The sequence below is a fragment of the Sinohyriopsis cumingii genome, chromosome 4 (genome assembly GCF_028554795.1).
Source record: "Sinohyriopsis cumingii isolate HCF-2022 chromosome 4, ASM2855479v2, whole genome shotgun sequence".
In the NCBI taxonomy this organism is placed as follows: Eukaryota; Metazoa; Mollusca; class Bivalvia; order Unionida; family Unionidae; genus Sinohyriopsis; species Sinohyriopsis cumingii.
In genome coordinates, this window is record NC_142964.1 from 90,171,110 (window position 1) to 90,198,268 (window position 27,159).

General features: G+C 35.2%; 1 protein-coding gene across 1 annotated transcript in view; it reads left to right on the forward strand.

Annotated features, from left to right (window-relative positions):
• LOC149801643 (regulator of nonsense transcripts 1-like) overlaps positions 1 to 27,159 on the forward strand; it is an 81,873-nt gene that overhangs the window by 16,408 nt on the left and 38,306 nt on the right. Inside the window, exons 4-14 of the mRNA XM_089955914.1 lie at positions 193 to 402; positions 4,234 to 4,446; positions 7,515 to 7,687; positions 10,295 to 10,393; positions 14,677 to 14,785; positions 16,620 to 16,827; positions 18,340 to 18,486; positions 20,482 to 20,570; positions 21,148 to 21,262; positions 21,843 to 21,986; positions 25,885 to 26,098. Of these exons, the coding sequence (XP_089812040.1) occupies positions 193 to 402; positions 4,234 to 4,446; positions 7,515 to 7,687; positions 10,295 to 10,393; positions 14,677 to 14,785; positions 16,620 to 16,827; positions 18,340 to 18,486; positions 20,482 to 20,570; positions 21,148 to 21,262; positions 21,843 to 21,986; positions 25,885 to 26,098 (1,721 nt within the window). The remainder of the gene's footprint in view (positions 1 to 192; positions 403 to 4,233; positions 4,447 to 7,514; positions 7,688 to 10,294; positions 10,394 to 14,676; positions 14,786 to 16,619; positions 16,828 to 18,339; positions 18,487 to 20,481; positions 20,571 to 21,147; positions 21,263 to 21,842; positions 21,987 to 25,884; positions 26,099 to 27,159) is intronic.

The window sequence follows — 27,159 nt, forward strand, 5'->3', positions numbered from 1 at the left end:
CCAAAGTATTTAAAATGTTTGTTGTTTTTTTTTTTTTGTAAGAGAATAAATATATGACTTATGACTCAAGGCCACTTACCAGAATGTGTGTGTAGGGTGCAACATATAACAAGAAGTGTCAACAGAACAAAAGATTTAAATGGAATTTCGAACAACTTCATAAAATACTTGCATGTTTTTGTTTTCTTTCAGTCACATCATTAATCACCTGGTGAGGGCTAAAGCAAAGGAAGTGACCCTACACAAGGATGGTCCCCTTGGAGAGACGGTACTAGAGTGCTACAATTGTGGATGCAGGAATGTGTTTCTGTTGGGCTTCATCCCAGCCAAGGCAGACTCAGTGGTAGTGCTTCTGTGCCGTCAGCCATGTGCCACCCTCAGCAGTTTGAAGGATATGAACTGGTGAGTCTCCAGCAGTGGGTCTATCTGTGTATTATAGATTTTGCTTTATGCAACTTGGTGATCTTCGTTAATTTTGTACTATTTGTGCTGCGCTTAACATGTGAGTGACAGCAACTCCCATTTGACGACTCCGGCAGATTGGGTCTGCATGTACCTTACTTATTTGTGAAATTTCATTCATATATCTTGCATATTTTGCTGTTTCTGCTGGACTTAAAGCTATTTGCTATTTCAATGCAGCACATCAGACCTCAGGGTGGAATGGGTCTGACTACACCTGGACTTGGGTCACATTAATTTTCTTTAACGTCTCTACGGTTGTTGTTGCAAAATATGCTCTTCAGCCAGTCCTGTAGGTCAAGTAACCCAAATTTGAAATGTTTCATTTTCACATCAAATTAGTTACAGATCAATGGGCTATCTGTATCTTCTATAAAATAACTGTTGGAAGTTAACTGTCAGTTCTCCTTTCAAAATATTGCTTGTCGGATTATTGCAGTCATTTACTTGTACCTTGCATAACAGGACAGATTAGATATTTAACTTATTATTTCTTTTATTAACCGGATAACAATTAGCAAATCTATTGCATACTACATAATGAATAAAAGCAGCATTACCATCAGTATGGTTAAGATGTTCATAAAATGTGTCCATTTATTGTGTACTTGAAATGCAACAAGCAACAACTTAAAACTTATGTTAGGAATTTACAAATATTATGTGATACATTTTCTTGGTACTTTTTAATATGTCCATTATCCATTACTATGAAAATGGCAGCGCAGTCAATACTTCTCAGCTTTGATGGGTGACAAGGCACATATGTTGGAGAATCTGGTTATTTATTGTGCCTAAGATGCAAGATTATTTGAATGATGAGGATGATTTCCAGTGATATAAATGGTTCTTATCCAGTAACATATGTAACACTGAATTAAGATTTTCAATTAACAATTTGTCTGCCGTCATAAACAGGTGTTGTCAGCAGCCTAATGTTGCAGAATCATCTGTGAACTATTAGGTTATATAAGCCATGTGAGAAATATCTGGTCCACTTTGGCTTTATGTTTACTTTGTGCCATTATTTTGTATCACTAGCTTCAGTCTACTAATATCAGACCTGCCAACTCTTACGATTTTGCCATAAGTCTTAAGAAAATTACCCTTAAAATACAGACTTGCGGCATACTAGCAAAAACTACAGGAAAATGATGGTTGCCAAAACATCTGGATAATTGGTTCATCCGTGTTTTGTTTGGATCCAGGGTTCATCTTAGAATTAGTAAAATTAGTCAGGGAACCAGACTAACTTTACAGCAGCACCACAGACGCTTAAAACTGCACCATTTTGTTCATAAGAAGCATCTGCATGATCAAACTGTTTGTTCATAAGAAGCATCTGCATGATCAAACTGTTGATTATAGAATTTTTTCAAATGGCATCCAGAAAGCGATGCATGTTTAATGCGAAAGGGAAAATAAGCTTCTAGAAAAGTGTTAAAAATCAACACGGAAGAATAAAAAGGAGTATTCAGCTTCATGTGAATAAAAGCTGGAAAGGACACAATTTCCAAGAATTATGTCAAGTTGAAAGATTGCAACAAGCCATTGAGCTGCATAGGGTTTGGGACTAGAGTTTGTGCAACTGTACTAGTGATAAATAAAGTCTACACTTACTTTACCAACTTTTCAGTTAAACATAATGTTTATTGTCGATGCATCAAACTTTTAATTACGTTTACCAGCTTTACAGTAGCGGTTTTTGATATTTTATTACACCTTACTGAAAACTGGCCAGTCTTACGGAAAAAAATCAGCTGCCTTAATGAGATGGACTCGTTAGGGTTGGCAGGTCTGTAATATTTATTAAAAAAAGTATTGTATCACATTACTAATGTTGTGAAACTTCCCTAAATTGCCGCACCATAACCTGGCCACAGTCTAGTTCCAGTAAAGCTATCCTGTTAGCAAGTAAACCTTTGTATACTAGCCAACTGCAGTAGTTGGCCAAAATGTTTGGTCTTTGTAGTGTTTTGTTTGGGGAGGTTTCTCTACATGGGGCCTTGGGTGGCTGAGTGGTTTAAGGCACTGATCTTTACAGATCACTCCAACTTTGCATCTCAGTCCTCATGGGTTCAGGTCTCAGCTTGGCCTACATGGGTATGTGAGAAAGCTTGCTCATAGCATCCTTTGGGTTGATGGGTCTTACCTAGTTCTTGATCCACCAGATATGCTGACTACCACAGATAGCTTTTTAAGTACTGAAAAATGGTGTTAAACCAACAAAAGCAAATGTAACTACATATGTATCCTTCTGCTTGAAATGCAAAGTTTACCAAGATAAATTTGAGAATACATTATGCCACTGGATGCTGTTATCATGCAACATATTGTGTCATAAATTAACTGTCTTGCATTTTTAAGTCATTGATAGCTGCATAGACTTGGAAATGCTTACTACCCTTACAGTGCACCATAAGGTGAAGTGTATTATGTTACTTATGTTATGATATCCATCCATCTGTTACCAATTTCATTTCCACATAATAATTGAAATTGTCCACTATCTACAGTTGCTAAACTTTCTGGGTGGCTTAGACTTGGGCTAAGAAAGAACCTTTTCGATTTTTGGATCAAATGCTCAAAGGTCATGGTCACTGTTATAATGTAAAAGAAATAATGTTTATACATAATCATTTGAGTTAACCAGTATTTATAGGTTGCTGCATTTTTGTGGGAAAATATGAATGAGTTTTTCGGATGGAAATACTGCATGACCTTGGGAGTGCAGTATATCCATCTGACAAAACAAGTCCATATTTTCCCATACAAATATAGTAACCTTTTTATTATATGCTCATTTTTTTATGCTACCTAAGGCTTAATTATGTAAATAAAAATACACAAAGCAAAGTAACTGAATGTATGCCATATTCTAAATACACAAAGTGCAGATTCTTCATTACACAACAACAGTGTTAATGCACACAAAACTTTGCCCGGATAAATTTGAACTTGGTCGCATGCTAAACATAACTCTCAAAAGATAATGGCGTTTTGGTCTACTTAAAATTGAAATTTGGAGTCATTATGAATGAATGCGCATTGCTGCAACTTTTCCATTTGATCTAGAATGAATAGATTTTGGCATTTTTTGTCATTTCTACGAAATTTCGTGATTATGGGCTGGATTTATGTGCTAATTCTACATGAAGTACATCTGCTTTAATTCATTCAGTTGGTTACCTTCATAAACAGACATATAAAATAAATAAAAAGTGCTGGCATCTGTGTCCATTGTTTGTTTACAATAGAAAGTAGTTCTTTTATTCATGTGAGTTCAATATCAATTGCATGCAAATTCAGTATCGTAAAATACTGAATGATATTGACAATGCAAAGTTAACAGAGAGAAAACATGAGCATATAATAACTGCAGTTACCAAACTTTGTGTATGGCTTGCATTTGGAGCAAGGAAATACCTTAACAATTTTGGGATCAAGAAGTCAAGGTCATTGTGACTTAGTGAAGCAAAAATAATTTCATGGCATTCATATTAGTTCTGTATCATTGGCCATAACCAAAACGTTGTGGATGGCTTGTACCTTTAGTAAGGAAGAAATCTGTTGATTTAGTGTCAAAGATCCGTGTTACTGACTGAAAGAAGACCTGATTTCTACATGAAAATTTCATTTGTCCAAATAGAATACTATTGCATACACTGTGGGCATATAATGTGCCATTCAGAGTATTCTTGTTAAAAGTTGTGCCACAGTAATGGTTTGCAACATGTATGACTTCTCATTGGAAAAATATATGCTTTTCAGGGACCCAGCCCAGTGGCAGCCGCTGATTCAGGATCGTCAGTTTTTGCCATGGCTAGTGAAGGTTCCTTCTGACCAGGAGCAGCTGCGTGCACGCCAGATCTCAGCACAGCAAATTAACAAACTGGAAGAGTTATGGAAGGAAAATCCTGATGCCACACTAGAGGACTTGGAAAAACCAGGAGTTGATGAAGAGCCCCAACAAGTCCTTCTTAGGTATAAGAAGCGTTACTGTTTCAACTACAGTACATTCCCCACTTGTAATACATTAGGAGTACATGCAGTACCTTGCAGATCCAGCCTTTTGAAGCTGATAAAGACACGATTTGGCTTGTTTAAGAAATAGAATTGACAAAATGCATCGCAAAAGTGTGATTGAAGACTAAAGATAAAGTTTATTACATACTTGTAGGAACTTGCATGAATGCTCGTCGAAAGTGAAAATTACAAACAAGTTAAAAAAAGTTACATCTTTTGCAAACCATGGCAGCAACAGATTTAAAATAATTGACAAGTTGAATAAATTTTCTTTGTCAGATTGTGTGTCTCGTGATGGAAACAATATTGATTTATTTGAGAAAACTGCAGAATAGTGTAGTTGAATGACTGAGAAAACATTTGGACACCTTGTTCATTATTTCTTGGCTTACATAACATCAAGATGTGTTATTATATGTTACATTTAGAAAAATGATGACATGGATATATATCTTTTTATGGGAGAGGTGATGTTTCTGTCTTATAAATAAAAGGAGGGGATGTTGTAAAGCACCATTTGAAAGAGACCACACTAAAAAATATTTTTGGTGTTGGTCAGTTTAAACCATGAGGTGCCTGTTATTACAATCTTTATTATTGCTTCTCCTTCTGATTGGATGGTTATATTAACATGTTTTTTTTTTTTCTCTTTCTAAAACATTTTTTTATTATGTCTTCATGGTCCTAAATGGAAATGGTGTCAGTCTGACATCCAGCATGGCCATTCTTTAGAAGTTCTTGTTATTGTTACTTTTGCTAATGGGTGGTTGTATCGGTATGGAATATTTAGCTCAACTGGTCATATACCAGTCATGGAACTCTGCAATTGTATTTTCACTCAGCCAATCAAAAGTGACATTACAAAACTCAATACTAACACAGAAACTCTGGCTCAGAATTTTCATGATTTCAGGTTCAGATAGCTTGTGCAATGGCCTGTTGTCCATCAAAACGTATGCGATTGTTAGTCCATCCATTAGTACAAGTTTTTTACCAGTACACCTCCTAAACCACTAAAAAGAATGCCATGAAACTTGATGTGCATATTCATGTCAAGGTCTGGACAGTGCAAAATGAAAATAGCACCACTGAAACGTCCAATATTGCTGTCGTCGTGGCTTATTTTAGACTTTATTATTGCCTTTTCTCATAAATGTCTAGCCATTTAAACATTGTTAGTATGGCTCTTGATGGTATAGGCTGTTCCATTTAAACGTACATGGCACCCAGGGAAGGCAGTTTAAAATAAATATATGCCAGGGTACTTTGATTTCATATTCAGATAATCAGAAAGTTCTAAATGGCATCTATGAGTGAGTCCTCATGCATCAAAAGTGCCTTCACTGGGTCCCAGGTATGTTTTACTGGAACAGCCCTATGGTCATATTGACATGGGGTCTTACTGAAACAATTCTTATTGTATCTAGTTAATTCAAAATAAAAATAAATCGGACATGACCTCCCAAAATGTGACAAATATTATTACATTTATTTGTTTTCTTTTACCATTGGGTCAGAAATGTTTGAAGCAATTTATTCACTGGATGGTAGGAAAATTAGTTGTGTAATTGCAGCAAAAATTGAAGTCACCTTTTGTGCCAGTGTGACAGGTAGAGTAAGATGTTGTCATCTATTTGCATGTAAATTAAAGCTATCTCTGAAAAAAAAAACATTCGTTATTTGTGATTCAGAATTTATCTGTAAAGATAGCTGAAGTTTAAGTTAATTGGTGACTAATAGCTATATATGGTTTCTTTTGATTTACTGTTCATCACAGGCTTCTCACATCAGTCGTTTGTCATTTGATCTTGGTGAGTTGAGCAACTGACTAAATCATATATGATTTTGCTAGTGTGAACAAACTAAGATCAGTGTATGTACTCAAGTTGCTGATGATTTGATTTATTGGATGGATTAAAGTGAGCAGGATAGAGTAATCTTGAGTGGAACATTATATAGCCTTAATTGTGATTTGTTGTACAGTGCACATAAGGTACCCTGATATGGTAATAATGATGATAACAATGTTCAGTGAATGGTGTTTCAAAAAAACAATTTTAAAAGGTAAACCTGTGTACAGTGGTTACCTGTGTGCAATGGATAGCTTTGCTTTTTACCATAAGTGGCTGCTATTGACAGCTTTGACTACTTTCTTAAAGCTATCCCTCTTGAATGAATTGCGGCATTATCATCCAGTTTTCACTTCCATCAATAAATAATGTTTTGAATGGAAATGGTGATTTACCTTCCAGTCCATTCAAAGTCATTGCTTGAATTTTTGTACTTTTTTCAGCTTGTGACCACAGTGTATATTTACATCTACAAGTGCAGTTCAACCAGACTATATATTTAATCACATATCAGTAAATAATATTCTTTGTTCTTACCTTGAATTTAAGGTCAGAAGTCTTGATTTTGGTTACTATCTATACTGGCATGTGATTATGATGTAAACACAGAAGTATAAATTGATTTTTATGTAATCTAGTTTGTATGTTCGACATAACCTTTCAATTTGGCATCTGTGTTCATTTTTTTTTATCTGTCTGTCCAGCCACACCTTAGCTTAAAAGTTTATATTAAATTTTTTTTTTTTGTTAAACTAACTTTGGCTAAATAAAAGGTAGTTTGACAAAAGGGAGTCTCTTGTTTTTCCAAAAGCTGATAATTATAGATTTAACCAGATTTCGCTTGGGGCTTATATAATATTGCCTGAGACTAATTCAGAGCTCATCTGTTCATGGTATTAGTTTCAAGGTCAAAATTTTGTTCTTATCAACATGTTAACTTGGACATGTAAGAAAAATATTTTTTGTGGCCAAATTAGGTATATTACAGTTTCATAAGAATATCAGAAATGGTTTCAATACTCAGTAATTATAGAGAAGAATCTGATTCATATTGGATCCCTGGAAATTCACTTGAATCTTGCAGAGCATTAGTTCCTTCTTGGGGATTTTGACTTATGTGTTTAGGTTCAGGCATTAACATGAAAATCTGTTTACATTCTGCTTCTCTGTATTCAGATACGATGATGCATATCAGTACCAGAACATTTTTGGCCCACTGGTGAAGCTGGAGGCCGATTATGACAAGAAGCTGAAGGAGTCGCAAACACAGGACAACATTGTTGTTAGGTGGGACCTGGGTTTGAACAAGAAGAGAATAGCTTACTTTCATCTACCCAAGGCCAATGAGGGTGAGTTATATTTAGGAGCCATGATAGCATGGCATCAGTGGGATAAAGTTTTCATTTGATAACATAAAGAACAAAAGCATTTTCCTTGCTAAAGGGATTCTGTTTGTATGTTGAAACTTGAACTCTGTGGGTAACAGTTTTATATAATAGACTGAGCTGAGACATTTTTTTTAAAAAGTGATAATTTAAATAATTTTCTCATTAATAGATTATACAGTTCTAGTAGGAGGCTCCAACTAGTATTACCCTAGTTATCTAAAATTGGTTTGACTTAGAGAAATTTGAGAATTATCTGTGTTGTCATCGACAGCATGTTCACCATGGATTTTTGATGGAACACAATCCACAGTGTCATATTTTAATGCCAAACATGCAGTTTAGGTTGTAAAGCTCGGGAGATTGAAAACCTGGTGTCGCACCATGTTTTTGTGAGAAAGATTACCAAGACTTGAGTAGTTTAATTAATGTTTCAGGGAGGTTTGCATAAATTGTTAACTTCCACCAGGTGCCTTTAAAGCCAAGTCATTTACACATTGGTTGAAGTGCTGAGAAATCTTATTGTCAGGCAATTTGAGCATTTTTTAGTCATAATTAGCATGTTGGACAAAAAAGGATTAATTTGTTATTGTTTTCCTGTTTGTATACCACAGCGTCAGCTTGGTGTTTTGAGGCAGTAGGTAAGTTTTGAGGAGGGAATTAGCATTCATTGTCATTCTAATGAAAAAGACTAATAACTTCCAAAGATGTATTTAATAAATGATGTGAAATATATAAGACCTGGCAATAAACATAGATTGATTACATTTCATGATTGCCAGTAGCTTCTCGTCAGTCGGTGCTTCTTTCCGGGGCTTCTCCGGTTTCTTCCTCCACCAATATTACTGGCCGCCACGTATAGCCTATCGTGTGCTGAAATATGGCGTTAATCCCTTCAACAACAACATTTCATGACCTTTTAATTTTCATGAAGTAATAATAGCATAGACAGCACTTTAATTGGATGGATATACAGTGTAAATGGGAGAATATAGATTGACTAACATAAAAAGTTAAAATAAGTTTTTATTTCAAATATTTGGACATTTGCCTGAAATATTATAAAAGCCATATCAGTGTTTGTAAATCTATGTATTCATGTATATAAAAGTGTCAACATACTGAATACTATCTCTTTTAAATTTGTACAGCAAATGATGCTTATGATAAAAAAGTAATGATGGTCACTGACTAGAAGAGCTTATGGGGTGGCCTGTCATCCATTGCCTACCATCCATCTCACCATTAGCACAAGTTTGTTATCACTACTCCTCCTGAAATATTTGGATCATTTCCATGAAACTTTATACAGACATTCATTCCATTATTTAGTCAATTGTAAATGAAAATGGCATTGCTCACATTTCCAACAGGGTAACAACATTCTTAAAAATCTTATCACTTTTCCTACTGAATGGATTGTTATATTAGTACGTGGAATTTGCTAAAAACAAGACTTCATATGATGCCTTGTTGGTCCTAAATGAAAATTGTGCCAGTCTGGCATCCACTAGATCTTTTGCTTCTGAATGGAAAGCTATATGGCTTTCACAAGAAGGCTTCTTATGATGTCTAGTTGGTCCTAAATGAAAATGATCCCAATTGCACGTCCGCTACTACAGTGGTCATTTTTGAAATTTTGTTGTCATTACTTCTCTCGAATGAATTGTCATATCAAGATAAGGGCTTCACAGAAAGTTGGCTTTAAATGAAAACGGTGCAAGTATAGCCTCCAGGCAGCCATTTTGAAAATATTGTCATTACTATTAATAAATGTAAAGCCTTCTCAGCATGGGCTTTTCAAAATTTATGATGTATGGCTAGTCTAAGATAAAAATGCTGCTACCCATTCATCCAATATTTCCACCACAGTGACCATCATGAAAATCTTGTTAACACTATTCCACCTGGATGGATGGTCACATCAACATAGTTGATTTACTAAAAGACTTCTGATATCTATTTAGTCATAAATGAAAATGTGCTGTTGTGATCTAATATGACCACCACTGCAGCCATCTTAAAAATCTTTTTATTGCTACTACTCCTGAATGGGTTTCTTACTGGAAGACTTCTCATTGTGTCTAGTTGATCTGGAACAAAAATTGTGCCAATCCGATATTGAATATGGTGATCATAGTGGACAGCTTGAAAATCTTGTCGCTACTCCTTGGTCCTGAATGAAAATTTTGCCAATCTGACCTCAAATATGGCTGCCAAATGAAAATATTGAAGAACTTATCACTAATTGTCCAGAACGGATGGTCATATCAACGGGGTTTTTTCACCAGAAGCCTTCTAACAATGTCTAGTTTGAGTGAAAGCGGTACCAGTCTTACCTCCAGTGTAGCTACCACATTGGCTCATTTGAAATTTTGTTGCTGAAGAATGTCCAAGATGGTTTCAGAACTTAACAGATAAAAAGAAGAAAGGGGCTTTTCTTGAATTTACAAAAAACTGATTTTAAAACCTTAGTCTATTTGAGAGCTCTATTTTTTTCTTTTTTTTTAGTCTGAAGACTTAGATGTGTTACATTCATAACTATACAAGCCTTATTTCTTTTCTTTTCAGAAATGAAGCTTATGCATGGAGATGAACTGAGGCTTCGCTACATGGGAGAACTTCACAAGCCATGGTCTGGAGTTGGTCACGTGATCAAAATTCCAGACAGTATCCTTTAAATGCTTAATGTTTGGGGTCATGTGTCATTTGTAATTTGTTTAATACACGAAAGTCTTTCACTGAGGAATATCTCGAGTCATTTTGTCTTTCTGCATCAGATACATTACCTGATGATAAAACATTAGATTTTTTGTGCTATATCCTGTCCATATGTTAGTGCTTTTGCTTCACTTGGAAGCATTCTGGTTTTCAAGACCTTGCAAAACCTATATCCATTTGTGCCATCTCACAATGGGAAGTACAGTCAAGATTGTTTATTATATTCTTGGATATATTTTCCCTGTTTTAGTATTTAAATTCCTTACTGATTGTATTCCAGAAGCTTTTGTTATAATATTCCTTTGCTACAATGTTTAACTGCTTGCAGCATATGATTTGTGTGGTCACCTGAAAAAACATTTTTAGCACCAGATGTGCCAAGGTCAGATAAATAGTGGTGGTCCTTTAAACAACAGAGATGCTGGGTTACAAAAGCATGATAATCACATATTTCATAATCAGTAAATAAGAAAGGCTAACAAAGGTGCCAGGTGACAAAGATGTGAGAATCACACCTCATTCATAATCAGCATTTTAGAATCATGAGTTGCTGGTACAGTGTAAGTAATGCATGAAAAGGAAGGATTTTGTTTTGTACCTTTTTGATGATATAATTTAGTAATATCCTTTGTCATTCTCCTCCTGTATGGTGACTAGTTGATTACGACTCTAAGTAAATATCTCTTATGTTTTTAATTCTGACTCGTGAATGTTTGAAGGTCTGAAAAGAACAAATGTCTCTTTAGAGTCAGAGTAATATAAGTGTTTGCATGTCATTGAAAAAACATCAGCAAAAGATTTCAGATTAATAGGAAATAGATGACTTTTGACAATTTCTTTCCATCCCAATCAATAAAGGACTAATTTACTAGTTATTGAACAAATACATTTTCAAGTGAAAGTAATTTTTATGATTCACCAGCTGATACATGTATATTTATGTTGATGATAAAAATTAATGGTTTATCATTTTTATCTTCATGAAAACATGTATGAATATTATGTTCTTTCTGAACAATTTTATGTCCCTTACATTCATATTCTGACAGTAATTATCCCAGTATAAATTGCTTACTTGTAACACCATGAGCATAGGACATCTCAAATTTGCACTGTACCCTACTGTCAGAAGGTTCAAAGAAACTTGTTTTAAATGCAGTTCAGGACGATGGTTTCATGGTCAGCCTAGACTTCCAAAATGCATACTGTCATGTACCATTGATGGGTCTTCACGAAGTTAATAGTTTCATACAGAAACATGTCTGTTAGCTTAAGTTACTCCTTTCCAATCTACTGTGAACCAGTTCTTGTTCTTCTTAACCAACTCTATGTTGGTGACATTAAACTCTCTGGCTGACATAGTGGAAAAGCACCAGGTCAATCAGTTTTGTACCAAAACACATAAATGCTTTAATGTTTTTATGGTTTCCATAACAGCAAAAATAAATCCAAGCTTTATCTCTCAAGATGTGTTTCACGTACACTAAGTGACCTAAGATTGAGCTGTCTTGTGGTAAATAGATTGGGGATGTAACTCACTCTTGTATCTATTCTCCTAATTCCCACTGATTATAATTTGGCAATATATTTGAAGAAGAAACCCATTTTATGAGTGAAATGCATTCATCAGTAATAATTACCCAATCATAATATGTCCACACGTTCCCAGCCTTCCTACAGTTAGATTAATTGGAATTGGCGAAATTCTTCCATCTTAGAGGAGGAACCCACTTTACCAAGTGGTTGAAGGTGCATACTTTACAGGTCTTTGATATTTCACCTCTGTACATATGGGTTCGATTCTCAGTTTGGGTATTGTATGTGAGAATGCTTGCCAGTAGTTTTCCATGGGTAGGTGGTTCTTCTTTCACCAATTATACTGGCTGCTGTGTATAGCATCATGTGCTGAAAAAATGGCATTAAACATGCAAAACCAAACCTATCCAAGGGGAAATCACTGTTATCTGATTACCGTCTAGGTGGGCAAACCTGCAGCTTCTTTTGGTTCCTGAATCAAACTTGGAAAAGCTGGATTTATGTCATAGTGGCTGTAGTCCGAATTTATGATCAGGATTAGTCAGTTTCATTACATTGTAATGAAAGTAACCTTGTAACAACAGCATACCAAAGTTTGAAAACTTGTTTTTTTCACAACTTGCTTAGAGTTTCATTCTTAAGGGCAACCTTGTAATCAATTGCAAACTGTCTTGTGAAGGCATTGCTGTTTTATACTACTTTGAACTTCAATTTTAGCTCATCTCATCAAAGGCTAAATGAACTTCCAGTATGGTCTTTCTTCCTTTGTAGATCATCTGCCATCTAACAGCACATGCTCATAAACACACCAGAGGTCCTATTTATGAGCAGATTTTGATATGCTGGTTTATAATGTCATGATCTCAGATGGGTTTGATTACGAGCAGCTTTGATGCATCACAGTGAGATGATCTTGCATCTTATTGGCTGAGCTTGTGAATGGTGATCATTCTAGGGGCCATGTTTCTAATCAGTTTCATCAGATATGGTAAACAAGTTTAGATGATTGAGATCTTGAATGAGTACAATTATGAGCAACATCAGGTCATATTAATGAGGTGATCTGGCATCTGTGAACACTAGAGGCCATATTCTTGATAAGGTCTTGTATCAGATTTGGTAACATTAGTTTATTTCATCTTGGATCAATTAGATTATGAACAACATCAGTGAATAGTAATGAGGTGACTTAGCATGTGAATGCTCTAGAGGTCATATTTCTGATCAGATTTTGACCAGATTCTGTATATTTTGGATAAGTTTTATTATGAGCAAAATGCATGCATAACAATGAAGAGAACTTGCATTTTATTGGGTGAGCTTGTGCACACTCTAGAAGTCATATTTCTGATCAGATTTTGACCAGATTTGGTATATCATGGACAAGTTTCATTATGAGCAGTACGCATGCGTGATAATGAAGAGAAGTTTGATTGGCTGAGTTTGTGAACACTCTAGAGGCCATATTTCTTGTCATTTTTATCTGATTTGGTATGCAAGTTTATATCATTGAGCTCTTGAATGATTTATTTATGAGCAACATACATGCATATTAATGAGATGAAATTGCATCTGATTGGCTGTTTTTTGAACACTCTAGAGGCCATGTTACTCATTAGATCTTGATCCAGTTTCCATATGATATTTTATCATCAAAATCGTTCTGAGAGACATCCAAGCACATTAATGAGGTGATCCTAATAAAGTGATCTTGTGGTGATGCCGGACGAGTTCACTGTTGAACAGTTTGATGAGGTAATTTTCATATCTGATTGGCAGAGCTTTGTGAATACTCTAAAGGTAATATTTCTGGTCAGATTTTGATCAGATTTGTAAACTTTTCTGCACAAGATACCAGATGAGTTCATTTATGTGCAAGATCTATGCATATTAATGAAGAGCCAGGTTGTTCATATGGTGGGAATTTAACCTGTTATCCTTCAGGTTACAAGTTCAATGTCTTAAACACTTAGCCACTTAAGCTTCCATGGATTTGATTTCCAAGTTATGTCTCCAGAGTAGTCAGGACAGATCAGTTCACATTATAATGCAAAGTAAATGCATTAAAGGGTGGTGCTTTGAACAGTTTCTAAGTTTTGAATCAGTAAGAGATCCAGGGACGTTTGCTGATTGTATAAGTGACTAGTCCTTTTGGTGCAGAGAAAGCGATCCTACCTGCATAGTCTAGAAAGGAGATAAATTGCACCCACAATCATTGACAATCTAGTAACTGTTTTCCAAGCATTTCTTTCCCTTGAACAGTTTCAGTACATGTTGAATTTGCATTCACAAGCTTATGTGTCAGCCAAGCATTTGAATGATATCAGACCCATATGGACTTGTTGTTTCAGTAGTCATCAGAGTTGATGTTTCTTAAAATTTTAGTGTTCAAAATCCTTGTCTTTAAAGACTTAAATGATGTATTTGCTTTGCCTTTTATCAGATTGAACTTTCAAAAAATGACTAGTCAGCATCTGCTGTGGCATAATGAGTGTTATCCAACTTTTATTTTTCTTGTTGAGTTTCATTTTTGACACATGCTTTATCATGTAAATTATGTTCTAATATTAAGTTACATTGGTCATCTTACAGGTATTTGGCAGTCTTATTATTCAGTGACCAGAAATTTCTGGCAATAATTATCCTAAGTACATTGCTGCTTCCTTGCAGCATGTTTTCCTTAATCCTTTGATCAGACCATAGTGATGAGGTGGCTATAGAATTGAAAAGCAATGCTGGGGTTCCTACGGAGTGTACACACAACTTTGTGGTGGATTTTGTCTGGAAATCGACATCATTTGACAGGTAATTTTTTGGGCAATTTTTGTTAAAGAGTTTTGATATCAACTCTGTTTTGATTTAACCAGTGTGTCTGCATTTCTGTCTGTCTGAGTCACATTTTTGTTTATTTTTTAATTCTTTCTATGCTATGCCAATGTAAATATCCCAAGCAGTATTTTTCGTTAATGTTGGTCACAAAGCCTTCACCTGTTGTTTTGTCTGCCTTCCATTCATAATTGCTGTTTATAAAATTACTTTTAGAAAAACAACAAATTGCTTGACTAATTTGCACTAGATTATTTTTAGAGCTTCTTGACCTTTCTGGGGTTTTTTTACCCCCGAAGGTATGAAATATTGGGCAAATACAGCTATAATTATGTACATCTCCATATACGTTTTTGTTTCCTTCAGTGGAAGAACAGCTCATTCTTTCAAGGTATTTGAACCAACTAGGCACCCAAATTAAGCAAGTTGGTGGAGGTGCATACCACATTTTATATTTTGTATGATATCTCGGAAGTAAGTGTAGCATCAGTAGTATAAAAATTGAGAGTGCTGTATCATTTTGTACTAATAAAAGTGATGTGAAAAGTGAGTGCTGCATCACGTGTCCCAGTAAAAGTGGTATAATAATTGAGTGCTACATCATTTAGTTCTAGTAAAAATGGTATGAAAATAGAGTGCAGCATCATTTAGTTCTAGTAAAAATAGTATGACAATAGATTGCAGCATCATTTTGTCCTAGTAAAACTGGTATGAAAATAGATTGCAGCATCATTTAGTTCTAGTAAAAATGGTATGAAAATAGATTGCAGCATCATTTTGTCCTAGTGCAAGTTGTATGAAAATAGTGCTGCATCATTTTGTCCTAGTAAATGTGGTATAATTATTGAGTGATGCATCATTTTGTCCTAGTACAAGTGGTATGAAAATAGAGTGCTGCATCATTTTGTCCTAGTAAAAGTGGTATAATAATTGAGTGATGCATCATTTTGTCCTAGTACAAGTGGTATGAAAATAGATTGCAGCATCATTTTGTCCTAGTACAAGTTGTATGAAAATAGTGCTGCATCATTTTGTCCTAGTAAAAGTGGTATAATTATTGAGTGATGCGTCATTTTGTCCTAGTACAAGTGGTATGAAAATAGAGTGCTGCATCATTTTCTCCTAGTAAAAGTGGTATGAAAATAGAGTGCAGCATCATTTTGTCCTAGTAAAAGTGGTATAATAATTGAGTGCTGCATCATTTTGTCCTAGTACAAGTGGTATAATAATTGAGTGCTGCATCATTTGATATGAATAAAAGTGGTATAATAAGCGCTGCATCATTTTGTACTAGTGGTAATAATAACTGAGTGCTGTCTTAGTACACGTATGAAAATTGAGTGCTGCATCATTTTGTCCTAGTAAAAGTGGTATGAAAATTGAGCATTTTATACATTTATAAGTGGTATACAAATTGAGGGTGCTGCATCATTTTGTACACAAGTGATATTATAATTGAGGGTGATAGACTTTAGTGGTGGGATGTGTCATTAGTAGATGACTCTTGACTCAGTACTTAGCACTTTATGACCATCAGTGGTCACTTTTCACCACCCATTTTGTGATAATTGTGGAATACAAGTTTAGGTAATCCTCATGTGATGATGTCATCGACCCATGGGCAAAGTTTCAGCCATTACTTACAGTACATTTAGATCTGGGTCATAAACTAATTCAGCAGATTGCATAATCAACTTGTGACATTGTTAGTTAACTTAAGCCACAGTTTTATCATCTTTTATGATCATTATTAGACCTACAGTGTCTTGTAAAGTTGTATCCACTCATAACGTATATTTATTTGTTATTTTAGGATGCAGGCAGCTCTTAAGACCTTTGCAGTGGATGAGACTTCTGTTTGGGGTTACATCTATCACAAGCTGCTGGGACACGAGGTGGAGGATGTTGTTATCAAGTGTCAGCTTCCCAAGCGATTCAGTGCCCCGAATCTGCCTGAGCTCAACCATTCACAGGTGTACGCTGTAAAAACTGTGCTTCAGAGACCACTTAGCTTGATTCAGGTAATGAAATATGCCACAAAATCTATTACAGTGCTTGACAAGTAGAGAAAATAAAGTGTCTGAAGAAAATGTCTGCTTGACTGAAGAAAACTATGATTATTCAGGGCCTATAAATTCAACTATAAGATTTGATAATGTTATGTCCAACGATATTTCTCTATGCTGATTGTTGAGAAGGGACTTTTATTGAGCCTCCACCACTTACAGTAAATCTTGGTTTTTAGGTCCTCTCCCGCTATCTGCTTGTCTAAAAAAACCTAGCACAGATATGTAGGTCAATTAAATTTGGATGTGCATATTTAGATGATCATGTTCAATGTTCAGGCCATTAGAGCAACTTTTCAGTATTTTATACTTGATGGACTTGGTATGTTTTGTTAGAAGAGCCTTTTTAACTTGATTAAGTGAAATGCACCTGAGGTATTTGAATGAGATTTAATGGTATATGAAGATGATCTGATTAGATTTTCTAGCCATTACAGCAGTTTTAGAATTGTTGCATGCTGACCTGTCTGTAAAGCCAAACAGCAAATATTTTGGGTTTTTAAAATCTTTTGTCCATTCACAATTGCTGTTAACAATTTCTCAGAGCACTAAACCGAATTTGACCAGGTTTGACCGAATCCAACAGAAAGCATCTTTGCTTGGTCTTAAAATTTGTTCATATGAACAGTCAGTCCACCTTAAAATATGGATACCTTTATAAAAAATAGAATATACTCCGTTTCTGTGCAGTTTGTTAGGAGTAATCAGTACAACAGAGAGCATAGACCTTGATATACAAGTGCATTATTAAAGGGCAGATCAGGATCTTTGATGTTTGTTTTTTATTCAACTTATAAGCGAGTATATATGGTATATAGAAATTATTCCTATCCACCATCAAATATGACTGGTGTTACCAAAAGTAGGCAATCATTTATTGAGCTTTACCTCAAGAACTACTTAATGGAATTTGACCAACTCCAACAATGTTTTGGGGGATAGAGACCTTTCAGGATTTGATTAGTTTGGTTTGATCTTTTAGGAACAGCAAGACAATTAAATTGTATTGTGCAGAGGCAATATGGGTAAAGTGCCTTGCCCTAGGACATACCAAGGTAGTCAGCTGCTGTTGATCCGGTGGTAGAAATTGAACCACATCCTCTTTGTCTCTAGTCTAGTGTGTTCAGCAGGGAGCCATTGCAGCGCCACTTTCAGTATATGCCAGATCATTTTGACATACCATATAAAAACTAAAGAATCCAGTTGGTTAAGTATCACATGTAATCAACAGCATCAAAAGAAATTTGCACAGAAAACATGCAGATGACACATTCCTTGTGTGGATTTAAAGATAGAAGAAACTCGTTAAGAGCAGCTGTGGTATATTTTAAAAAAATATTTCTGTGTACAAATTACAATAGAGTATTTTTGTCTGAAGAACTTTCTTTTGAGAGAAACTAGTGTTTCAGAAAAATTGATGTAACTCCTGATAATAAGTACTTATGTGTTTAATGTTGTTTTACTTAGGGTCCCCCAGGTACAGGTAAAACAGTGACATCAGCAACCATCGTGTACCACCTGGTGAAGCAGAACAATGGCCAGGTTTTGGTGTGTGCGCCATCCAATATAGCTGTGGACCAGTTGACTGAAAAGATCCATAGAACTGGACTCAAGGTAGCTACTGTTAATTGGGCCAATATATTAGAATCTTGCCCAGTTACTTCTTATCCTTCAGTCCATTAACATTCATGTATATTAAGGTGTGTCCCCTGACTTGGGGTCAATGTCACAGCAAGAGAAAATGTAACTGTGTGGCTTGTGGCCCTGTCGGGAGCATAACATATGAATTACTAAAGATATTTTGATGAAACTTTAGCTAGTTATGGATCATGCATAGAAGGTATAGCTTAGTCATGCATATATGTCAGGGTCAGAGTCATGGCATGGGCAAACAAGATAGCATTGCAGTTAGAGCTGTCCTTTAAGCTTTTATGTTCGGCAGTTTTATTATTATAATTGATGATACTTTCAAATCCTCCATAAACAACTTTGAAGTTAGTACAAGATTTCTCCCACTCGGCAATTGACAATATATTTCTGACATCCTTGTCCAGAGCATAATTTTTGAACTACAGAAGATAATTGAATGGAACTTTTCCTGAATATATATATATATATATATATATATATATATATATATATATATATATATATATATATATATATATATGTACACACACGAGATGGTGTCTTACATAATAACATAGTCTTAGCCATTTCATTGATGTCAGGCAGAAAGTAGAAATATATGGTCATGCCTCCTTGCCTTAAAGTGAAGGTTACAGCAAAGGTAAAGGTAACTCAGTTGTGGATCCTTGTTCAGAGTAAACTTCGCAGTGTTTACCAAAATTTTTAAATGTGCATGGTATACAATAGTCAAAACAATGCTGTTTAATTGAACTGATTCCAAGCTCATCTTCTGCCTGATCTACACCTTAAGCTTGCATTTTCATTGTACTGTACATCCTTTACATATTATAAGAGGATTTACTTTGTTAGATATGTCTTTGTTGAGTCAATTTAGGTTAAGATTCCCTTTGATTGTTGTGGTATTGTTGTGTTCGGCCACTGATCCACCACATGTAGCAAATGCATGTTCATGGTTACTGATTGCCAACAGGCTGTAAGACTAAACAAAGCTGTTTACTCTTGTAAATGTTTCGTTCTTAGTTACCAACCAAGCCAGGGGGAAAAACAGATCAGAATGTCAGCTTGTGGAAGAAATTTTGAGAGATAACTTGTGACACTGGGACCTGTTCATTTTCCATGCTTTTGTTTCATAACCCATACATATATTCAAATGAAACTATACCCAGGTCCTCACCTTATCATACAATTGTCAATTCATTATTTTTTAAAAATCAAGGTCAATGGCTTGGTAAAGGTCACAAGATTTGGGTATTGTGTTGTTTGCTGTACTCTTGTCCATGTCTCTGATATGGAGACAACAGGTAATTGTTGTAGAAAAGGAGTATGATTATTGTTTCACCTGTGTAAGGAATAGTAGTGCTGAAGACATGTGCTTAAGGGTCTCGTCATTTAATTACAATGGTAGTACTGATCTAATATGTACAGAATTAGAAACAAAATGTTTCAGAATAATTGGAATAGTTTTGTATGAGTTTACCTTGTCTTCAAAGTCCTGGACTTTAACTTGAATAATCATTCAAAATCATATTTCTTTCCAAAGAAAAGCAATCTTTTTATCTTGCTGGTAAAAGGCAAGACAGTTAATACCTATTATCAATTTGCTGTGGTTATTGGCAAACCACTTGATTTCCTTAGTGAGTTTATAAGTGGAAATTAAAACGATGGTTTAAATATTGCGAATTGAATGAAGATAAACAGTTTGATCACTGATTTGTTTTTAGATGACATTATGCCAGACTTAAGAAAATTCTTTTCATGCAATTTTCCAAATATATCAGGCATTCATAAGGACAAAACCCTCCACATTATTTAATTTATATAGGAATAAAATGTTATTAATAAGCTAGATCAGCTTGGTTTCTGAGATAGTGTTGGCATTACCCTGCAGTTGGTATCTTGTCTTGGAATGATCTTTGATTAAATGCTTCCTGAATATTACATTTACTCTATCTTGTACAGGTGGTGCGACTTTGTGCCAAGAGTCGAGAGGCCATTGATTCTCCTGTGTCCTTTCTGGCTCTCCACAACCAGATCAGAAACATGGACAGGTAATGCCTACTTTGGTTTTTGTGTTGTGCATTAAAAAAAATTAGGGCAGGATGAGTCTAGAATTTTGGGACTTTGGTGTTTTGATAGCAGTTTGACTACTTCAAGAGAGTTTCATGCATTTCCCAAAACAGATAAAGGCTGCCTGAATGCAATTCATTGTATACAGACTACTAAATACATGTTTTCAAATATGTTTTCATATTTAGAAGTAGGATTCTGATGATTTTAGTCTTAAAAAAAGTGAAAAAAATTCTTTTTTCATTTTGTATCACAGCTAGGAAAAAAACAGTTTCACTTGGCAGATCAAACAAATACAGTGCATATTCAGTTATCTATGTAGAAGTCATATTAATGGTTTCGCAAACAGCAACATTTTTGTTTGTTTTTAAATTTGATGATTTTTTTTTAGGCATGTAAATCCTATTGTATTTCCAGATGATAAAATTTCAGTGGGTCTTTAATGCTTAATAGCTAGTACAGAATTCATTAAAATTTGTACGTCACAAATAGAAGTGAATTGACAGTCTACTCATCAGATACTTTCAGTGAAATTAATATTCTTTCTGTTCCTATTAGCATGCCTGAGCTACAGAAACTGCAGCAGCTGAAGGATGAGACAGGAGAACTCTCCTCCACAGATGAGAAGAGATACAGGGCCCTTAAGAAACAGTGTGAGAAAGAGCTTCTGCAGGTATACTGCACAACCAACTTGATGTGCTGTTGTGACAGACTTTTAACTTAGTGATCAGTCTTGTACTTGACCTTTTTTGCTGCATTTGAAACTAGTTTTCTTTTCAATTTTTTCTTTCCTCTTTTTTTATTTTAGTTTCTTTTGAAATGAAAAAGCTATATATTGGTATAATCAGATGGTTATCAGAGTCTTCATAGAAGTTTATACAGTGTCATAAAAATATCAAGCGTTTGTTAGTTCGTAGGTCAAAGATGATGGTCATAGAACATACAGAGCAACGTATAGATCTTAAATGTTTTTTATTTTTATTTTCTGCAAAGCGTAGGTAAAATTAATATAAAATTCCCTATATGTGTTGGTAGTATTCTGAAATTTTTATTCCATGTGTCCTTGATTCCATATCTTAAGTAGCTGTTTAGTTGCCCATGGCCTGTGGGTTTTTAGGAGAGACCGTTGCATGCATTGTTTACCCATATCTGTCCATCAGATGTTGGTTATATTTTGCATTTAGGTTTGTTTTCAGGGACTGGTGGAGCATCCATGTTCTGTGAACACATTTTGTTTATGCCCATTATTTCAGCATGCTGATGTAATCTGCTGTACATGTGTGGGGGCTGGAGATCCTCGTCTTGGCAAGATGCAGTTCCGATCAGTCCTTATTGATGAGAGCACCCAGGCTACAGAGCCTGAATGCATGATTCCTGTTATCTTGGGATGTAGACAGGTAGATAAGCTTCAGTAACTGTATATAAGGGAAGTATATGTCCCAAATGGACATGAATTTATATACCAACAGAGTAGTCCTTTTGTCCATCCATCCATTCATCTTTCCATTTAGCACTAGGTAGCCTAACTAGATCTGCAGTGTTTTTTATGGTTTCCCATACAATTTAGTAAATCTGATGGTCTTCACTTGACAAAGCACACATCAATACATTTTGCAACTCCAACATTGTTAGTTATTAGACTTTTGCCTTTTTAGCGATGTATGATGCTATTATGTTAGTGAATTATTCCCCATGTTTTTGAGGGTTTACCATGAAACTTTATAAATATTATGGTCATATTATGAAGTTGCAGAGATCAAACAGTTAACTTTGCTCCTAAAAGTTTTGAGTTGTTGCCCTTTTTATATTTTAACTGTGTATGCCACAATTTTTTTAGTTCAGCTAATCCCTCAGTTTATGATGGTAAATACTATTGTCATTACTTGAATTAGTGCATATCGACAAATCACTTTGCCCCCACAATTTATGATAGAGTTGTTGCCTATTGTGTGTTGTAGCTTGATACTGTATACAGCTCAAAATCTTGTATGTGCAGCTAGTTTCAGTTTTTTATGGATTGGTAGGAAACATTTGAAATAATATGGTCACCACCAGCTGATGTGCATATTGACAAATCAGTTTGTTCCTGCAATTTATGTTTTGATTTATTCCTGCTTCTAGCTTAATGAAGTGAATGATATAATCTTTTTAACACAATTAGTGAGCAGTTTTTGATGGATTGTCATAAAACTAGGCAGAAATGGGCATCACATTGTGATGTTCACATCAACCACTTTGCTTTCACAATTTTTATTGAAGTTATATCCATTTATGTCTTGTTGCATAAAGAGTATATGACAGGATCTTGTGAGCACAACAAGGCCTGCAGTTTGGGTTTGTATTTTTCTTTGGAGCCTTTGCTTGCGGTAAGCAAGATATAACATACATTTTCTGATGGTGTCATCAGCAGTTAGCTTGAATAAATTGTTATTTACTTGCATTTCTTGAACCCCTTGATGGATTGTAATATTTAAGATGAACCATGATAAAGCTTAGACAGTTCATTCAGCAACATGTGGGCTGGCCTTTCATACCTTGGGCTCAAGGCCAGAGTAATAGAAAATTTTAATGGGAGCTTTTGGTTTCATTTTATTTCCTTTCCTTATATTTCCTATACCCCTGGATAGCTTTTCTTCATATGTGGGATGAATCATTATGAAGCTACAACATTTCTTTCATTGACATGATTGAATCCACTTTTTGATACTGAAGCCTTGGTAAATGTCATAGAAAATGTGCTTTGGGTTTTGGATAAAGCGTTTTCATTTGCTTTTATTCCTAAATGTCTTGGTGGATTTTATTTTATTCAAACTTGGGATGAATTATAATGAAGCTAAGACAACAATTCACTGATAGAGATATATAAGTGCCAATTTATCCTGGGGATGAAGGTCCCCTTCAGAAAATTTGTATTAAGGTTTTTTTACAGTTTTTTTTATTTGATTATATTTCCTAAAACCCTCAAGGGATTTTGTTCATATATGGAATGATTTTTTATGAAGCATAGACCATTCATTCTTAGACATATTCATCCAGCCTTTTGACTTTGGTTTCAGATCACACATTTCACAGCAATGCTGTGATCATGGGCTTGACATGCAGGCCCAGGCGTTGTTTTTGGATCACTGTAAAACGTAATGCATATTATGATCATCATGTAAAAATGTAGATATTGACAAATGTTGGCTCCGTGAGTTTTTGCACAATTTAGCTTATAGCTGGATGCAGTGTTTGACAGATTTTGCAGTTTTCATTGTGGATTTTTGTGAAACTTGGGACTATCATGGTCATCATCAAAAGATATGCATGTTGACAAATCATTGTACTCTAATTTCAGAAGAGTTATGCTCTTTGTTTTGCTATAGATTAATTGCCATCAAGGGGTTGGGGTGGGATGTTCAACAGATGGGTTATAATTACATGAACAAATTACTCATCATTCCCTAGTTATATTTTATATTGCTCATAGTGATATTTATAGCTGTAGAACATTTTGTTTCATACATTCATTCATTCAGCTGTTCAAAATTTAAACTGCAGACTGCTCTGATGGCCCAAGTTGTTAGAACATCCACCTTGGATGTGGGAGGTCATGGGTTTCAGTCCTGGCCGAGTCATGCCAAGACTTATAAAATAGGCACTGGTCTCTGCCTTGCTTGGCGCTCATTGTTAAGAGGTTGGTGTTGGCCTGGTGTTAGAATAATGTGTCTGGGTGGGACATGATTCCTCATTGCTAGGCATCATTATAAACTGTCACACTGCAGACATTGTAGTGATATAACTGATTTTTTTTTAGAGCTACATTAAAAATCCAAGTCTCATCTCTCACACACACAATTTCAACTGCAGCCATGCAAGATAAATGAATTCTTTTTATACTCCTGTCTTTATCTGGGGATATTATGTTATTGTTTATCCAACTGACCATTAACATAATAACTATAATAATAATAATAATAATAATGTGGATTTAGTATAGTGCTCACTCTTTAGAAACTCTAAGCGCTTTACAAAATTATATAACTCATAAACAGAACAAAAACAAACACTATGAAATTACAAAATAAAAACATACTGTCAGTAATTAAGGAAGTAAACATTTAAGTCTGTTCTTGAGTTTTAAGAGTACTCTTGAATGAGATCATAACGTCCTTGTGTCTAAGATCCATGGGTAATTCATTCCACATAGCTGGGCCATGGCATGCGAAAGAATGTTGTCCATATGACTTCATTTTAAAAGTGTGAACAATGAGAATATGAGTGTTGGAAGAGGAGTGTTAAGTTTTTTGATGGGGTGTGCACATGGGTGAGGTCACATGGGTATATTGGACTGGAGCCAGTCAACAAAATGTAACATAGTGAACAGATTTTGTTTTTGATTTTAGATCTAATGGATAGCCAGTAAAAGTTATAGAACAAGGGGGCAGTGTTCTCAGTTCTTTGTACTCTAAGGATGATCCGAGCAGCCCAGTTTTGAGCTTTTTCAAGTTTCTGTAGGAGATATACTGAGATGAACCAGATAGAAGTGAATTATGATAGTCCAGTTTCAAAGTACTAAAGAACACACAAGTGTTTTAGTGGAATCAATCAAAAGAAAATTGCTATTGGAGCTGATGTGTCTCAGCTTCAGTTATGCAGCCTTGCAGAATATTCATTACATGCTGGTGTAATGAGAGCTTACTGTCTCGAGTGACATCTAGGTTTTGTACTGACTTAAATTTAATGTTGGAATTGCTGATACTTCTTGTTTGAGATAAAGGACATGAATGAGAAAGTCTTTGCATGATGAACAGGATGGCTTCACATTTATCATCATTTGTCTGCAGCTTTTACATATCATCCATGACTTCACATCAGAAATGCACTTCTCTGTGCCTTGGATGGTAGCCTCAAGTTCAGTTTGGCAGATATATTTGTATATCTGAGTGTCATCAGTGTACAGTTGGTGAGATACCAGATGTCATTCTATGACCCTTGAGAGTGGCCGAATGTATACAGGGATGGAAATTTTCCAGCTTTAGTCTGGATTTATAATGCAGACCAATTTTCCTTTGTTTGGTAAAATTTCCAGTTGACATTTTCTTTTCTTTTTTTTTTCTTTTTTTTTTACATAATATTTGTTCATGGTAGTAATTTTAGTAGGGAAGAAGGCAGCAAAACACCAAGATGCCATATTCTGAATGTTAATTGTGCAGGTGGGAATTGTTCATTATGCAGTTTCAATTAATGTCTCGCACACTCAGACCTTTTTATGGTTTCTATGGAATTTAAATTTGTTGAGTTTTTTTATTTCAGTTGATTCTAGTAGGTGACCACTGCCAGCTGGGTCCAGTGGTAATGTGCAAGAAGGCCGCAAGGGCAGGACTGTCACAGTCTCTTTTTGAAAGGTTGGTTGTTCTTGGCATCCGACCAATACGACTTCAAGTCCAGTACAGGATGCATCCCGCTCTCAGTGCTTTCCCCTCCAACATCTTCTATGAGGGATCGCTACAGAATGGAGTCACATCAGGTATTATATAAATTAGATCTTAATTATTGGGACTTGTGTCTATTTATGTGCTGGCAGATCAGAGTCTTTGTTGTTTGTTCTACTGATTACTCCTAACAAATGTATAGACCAGATCTGCTGACACATTATATGACAGCACATCTTGGTTTGTGTAGCTTGCAGTTGAAATCGACTTATAGGCAAGTATGTACCATATGTGATATTTTGGTAAAAACAAGCTGTCAATGAATACCTGCCTGTTCACATTTACCTGGTTGGTAAAATTAACTTTAAGGTACCCGTTCATGTTATAAAAAAAAAAACGTGTTCCCAGTTCAGATCAAAGTGAGCAAAACACAGAATAACAAGTACAGTTCAAGGCTCTTGTCATGTGACTGTTTGCTGCTTTGCATTTATCCATTGTAGAACTCTGTCTACTGATCTTATATTTTCAACATGTACTACCATTTGGCTATGCAAGTCAAACAGTTTCCTTATTTTCTATTTATAATAACTGTACTTGACACACTACCAAGAAAACAGATAGGTTTATTGAATTTGAAACCAAGTGTCACAGATTCATTCAAGTTCAATACACACTTAATTAGCAGACCAGTCTATATTAAGTGAAACTGGCTTGATCAGTGTGACGTGTGGATGTTATATCACTGAGAAATGTTAGAGGAGAGGGATTTTGTTACAATGAAGAACATGTTGCATCAGGAAAAGGACAAATCAAAAGTGCTTCACAAATTTTGAAAGAAGACTTTGATAGTCATGTAATACACCATTCAGAATTTGTGGACAAAACATGTACTCTAGACTAGTTAAAGTGAATGTTGTGTATAAATAATTTATCATTTTGTTTTGTGTCTGTGTTCTCGTACTAATCCACATGGATTTTGCTGATTTGTGACAAGAATTTTAATTAACTGAGGTCCAGGTAAGTAGCAAAAATAAATGTACATTTTTCATAGTTTTCTGTAATTATGGCATGTAATATATAGATTACTCTTTTAAGTTTTGACAACTTTAGAATAGACCCTGCTATGCTTGGCAGTCTTTTTAACAGTTTTGTAGTG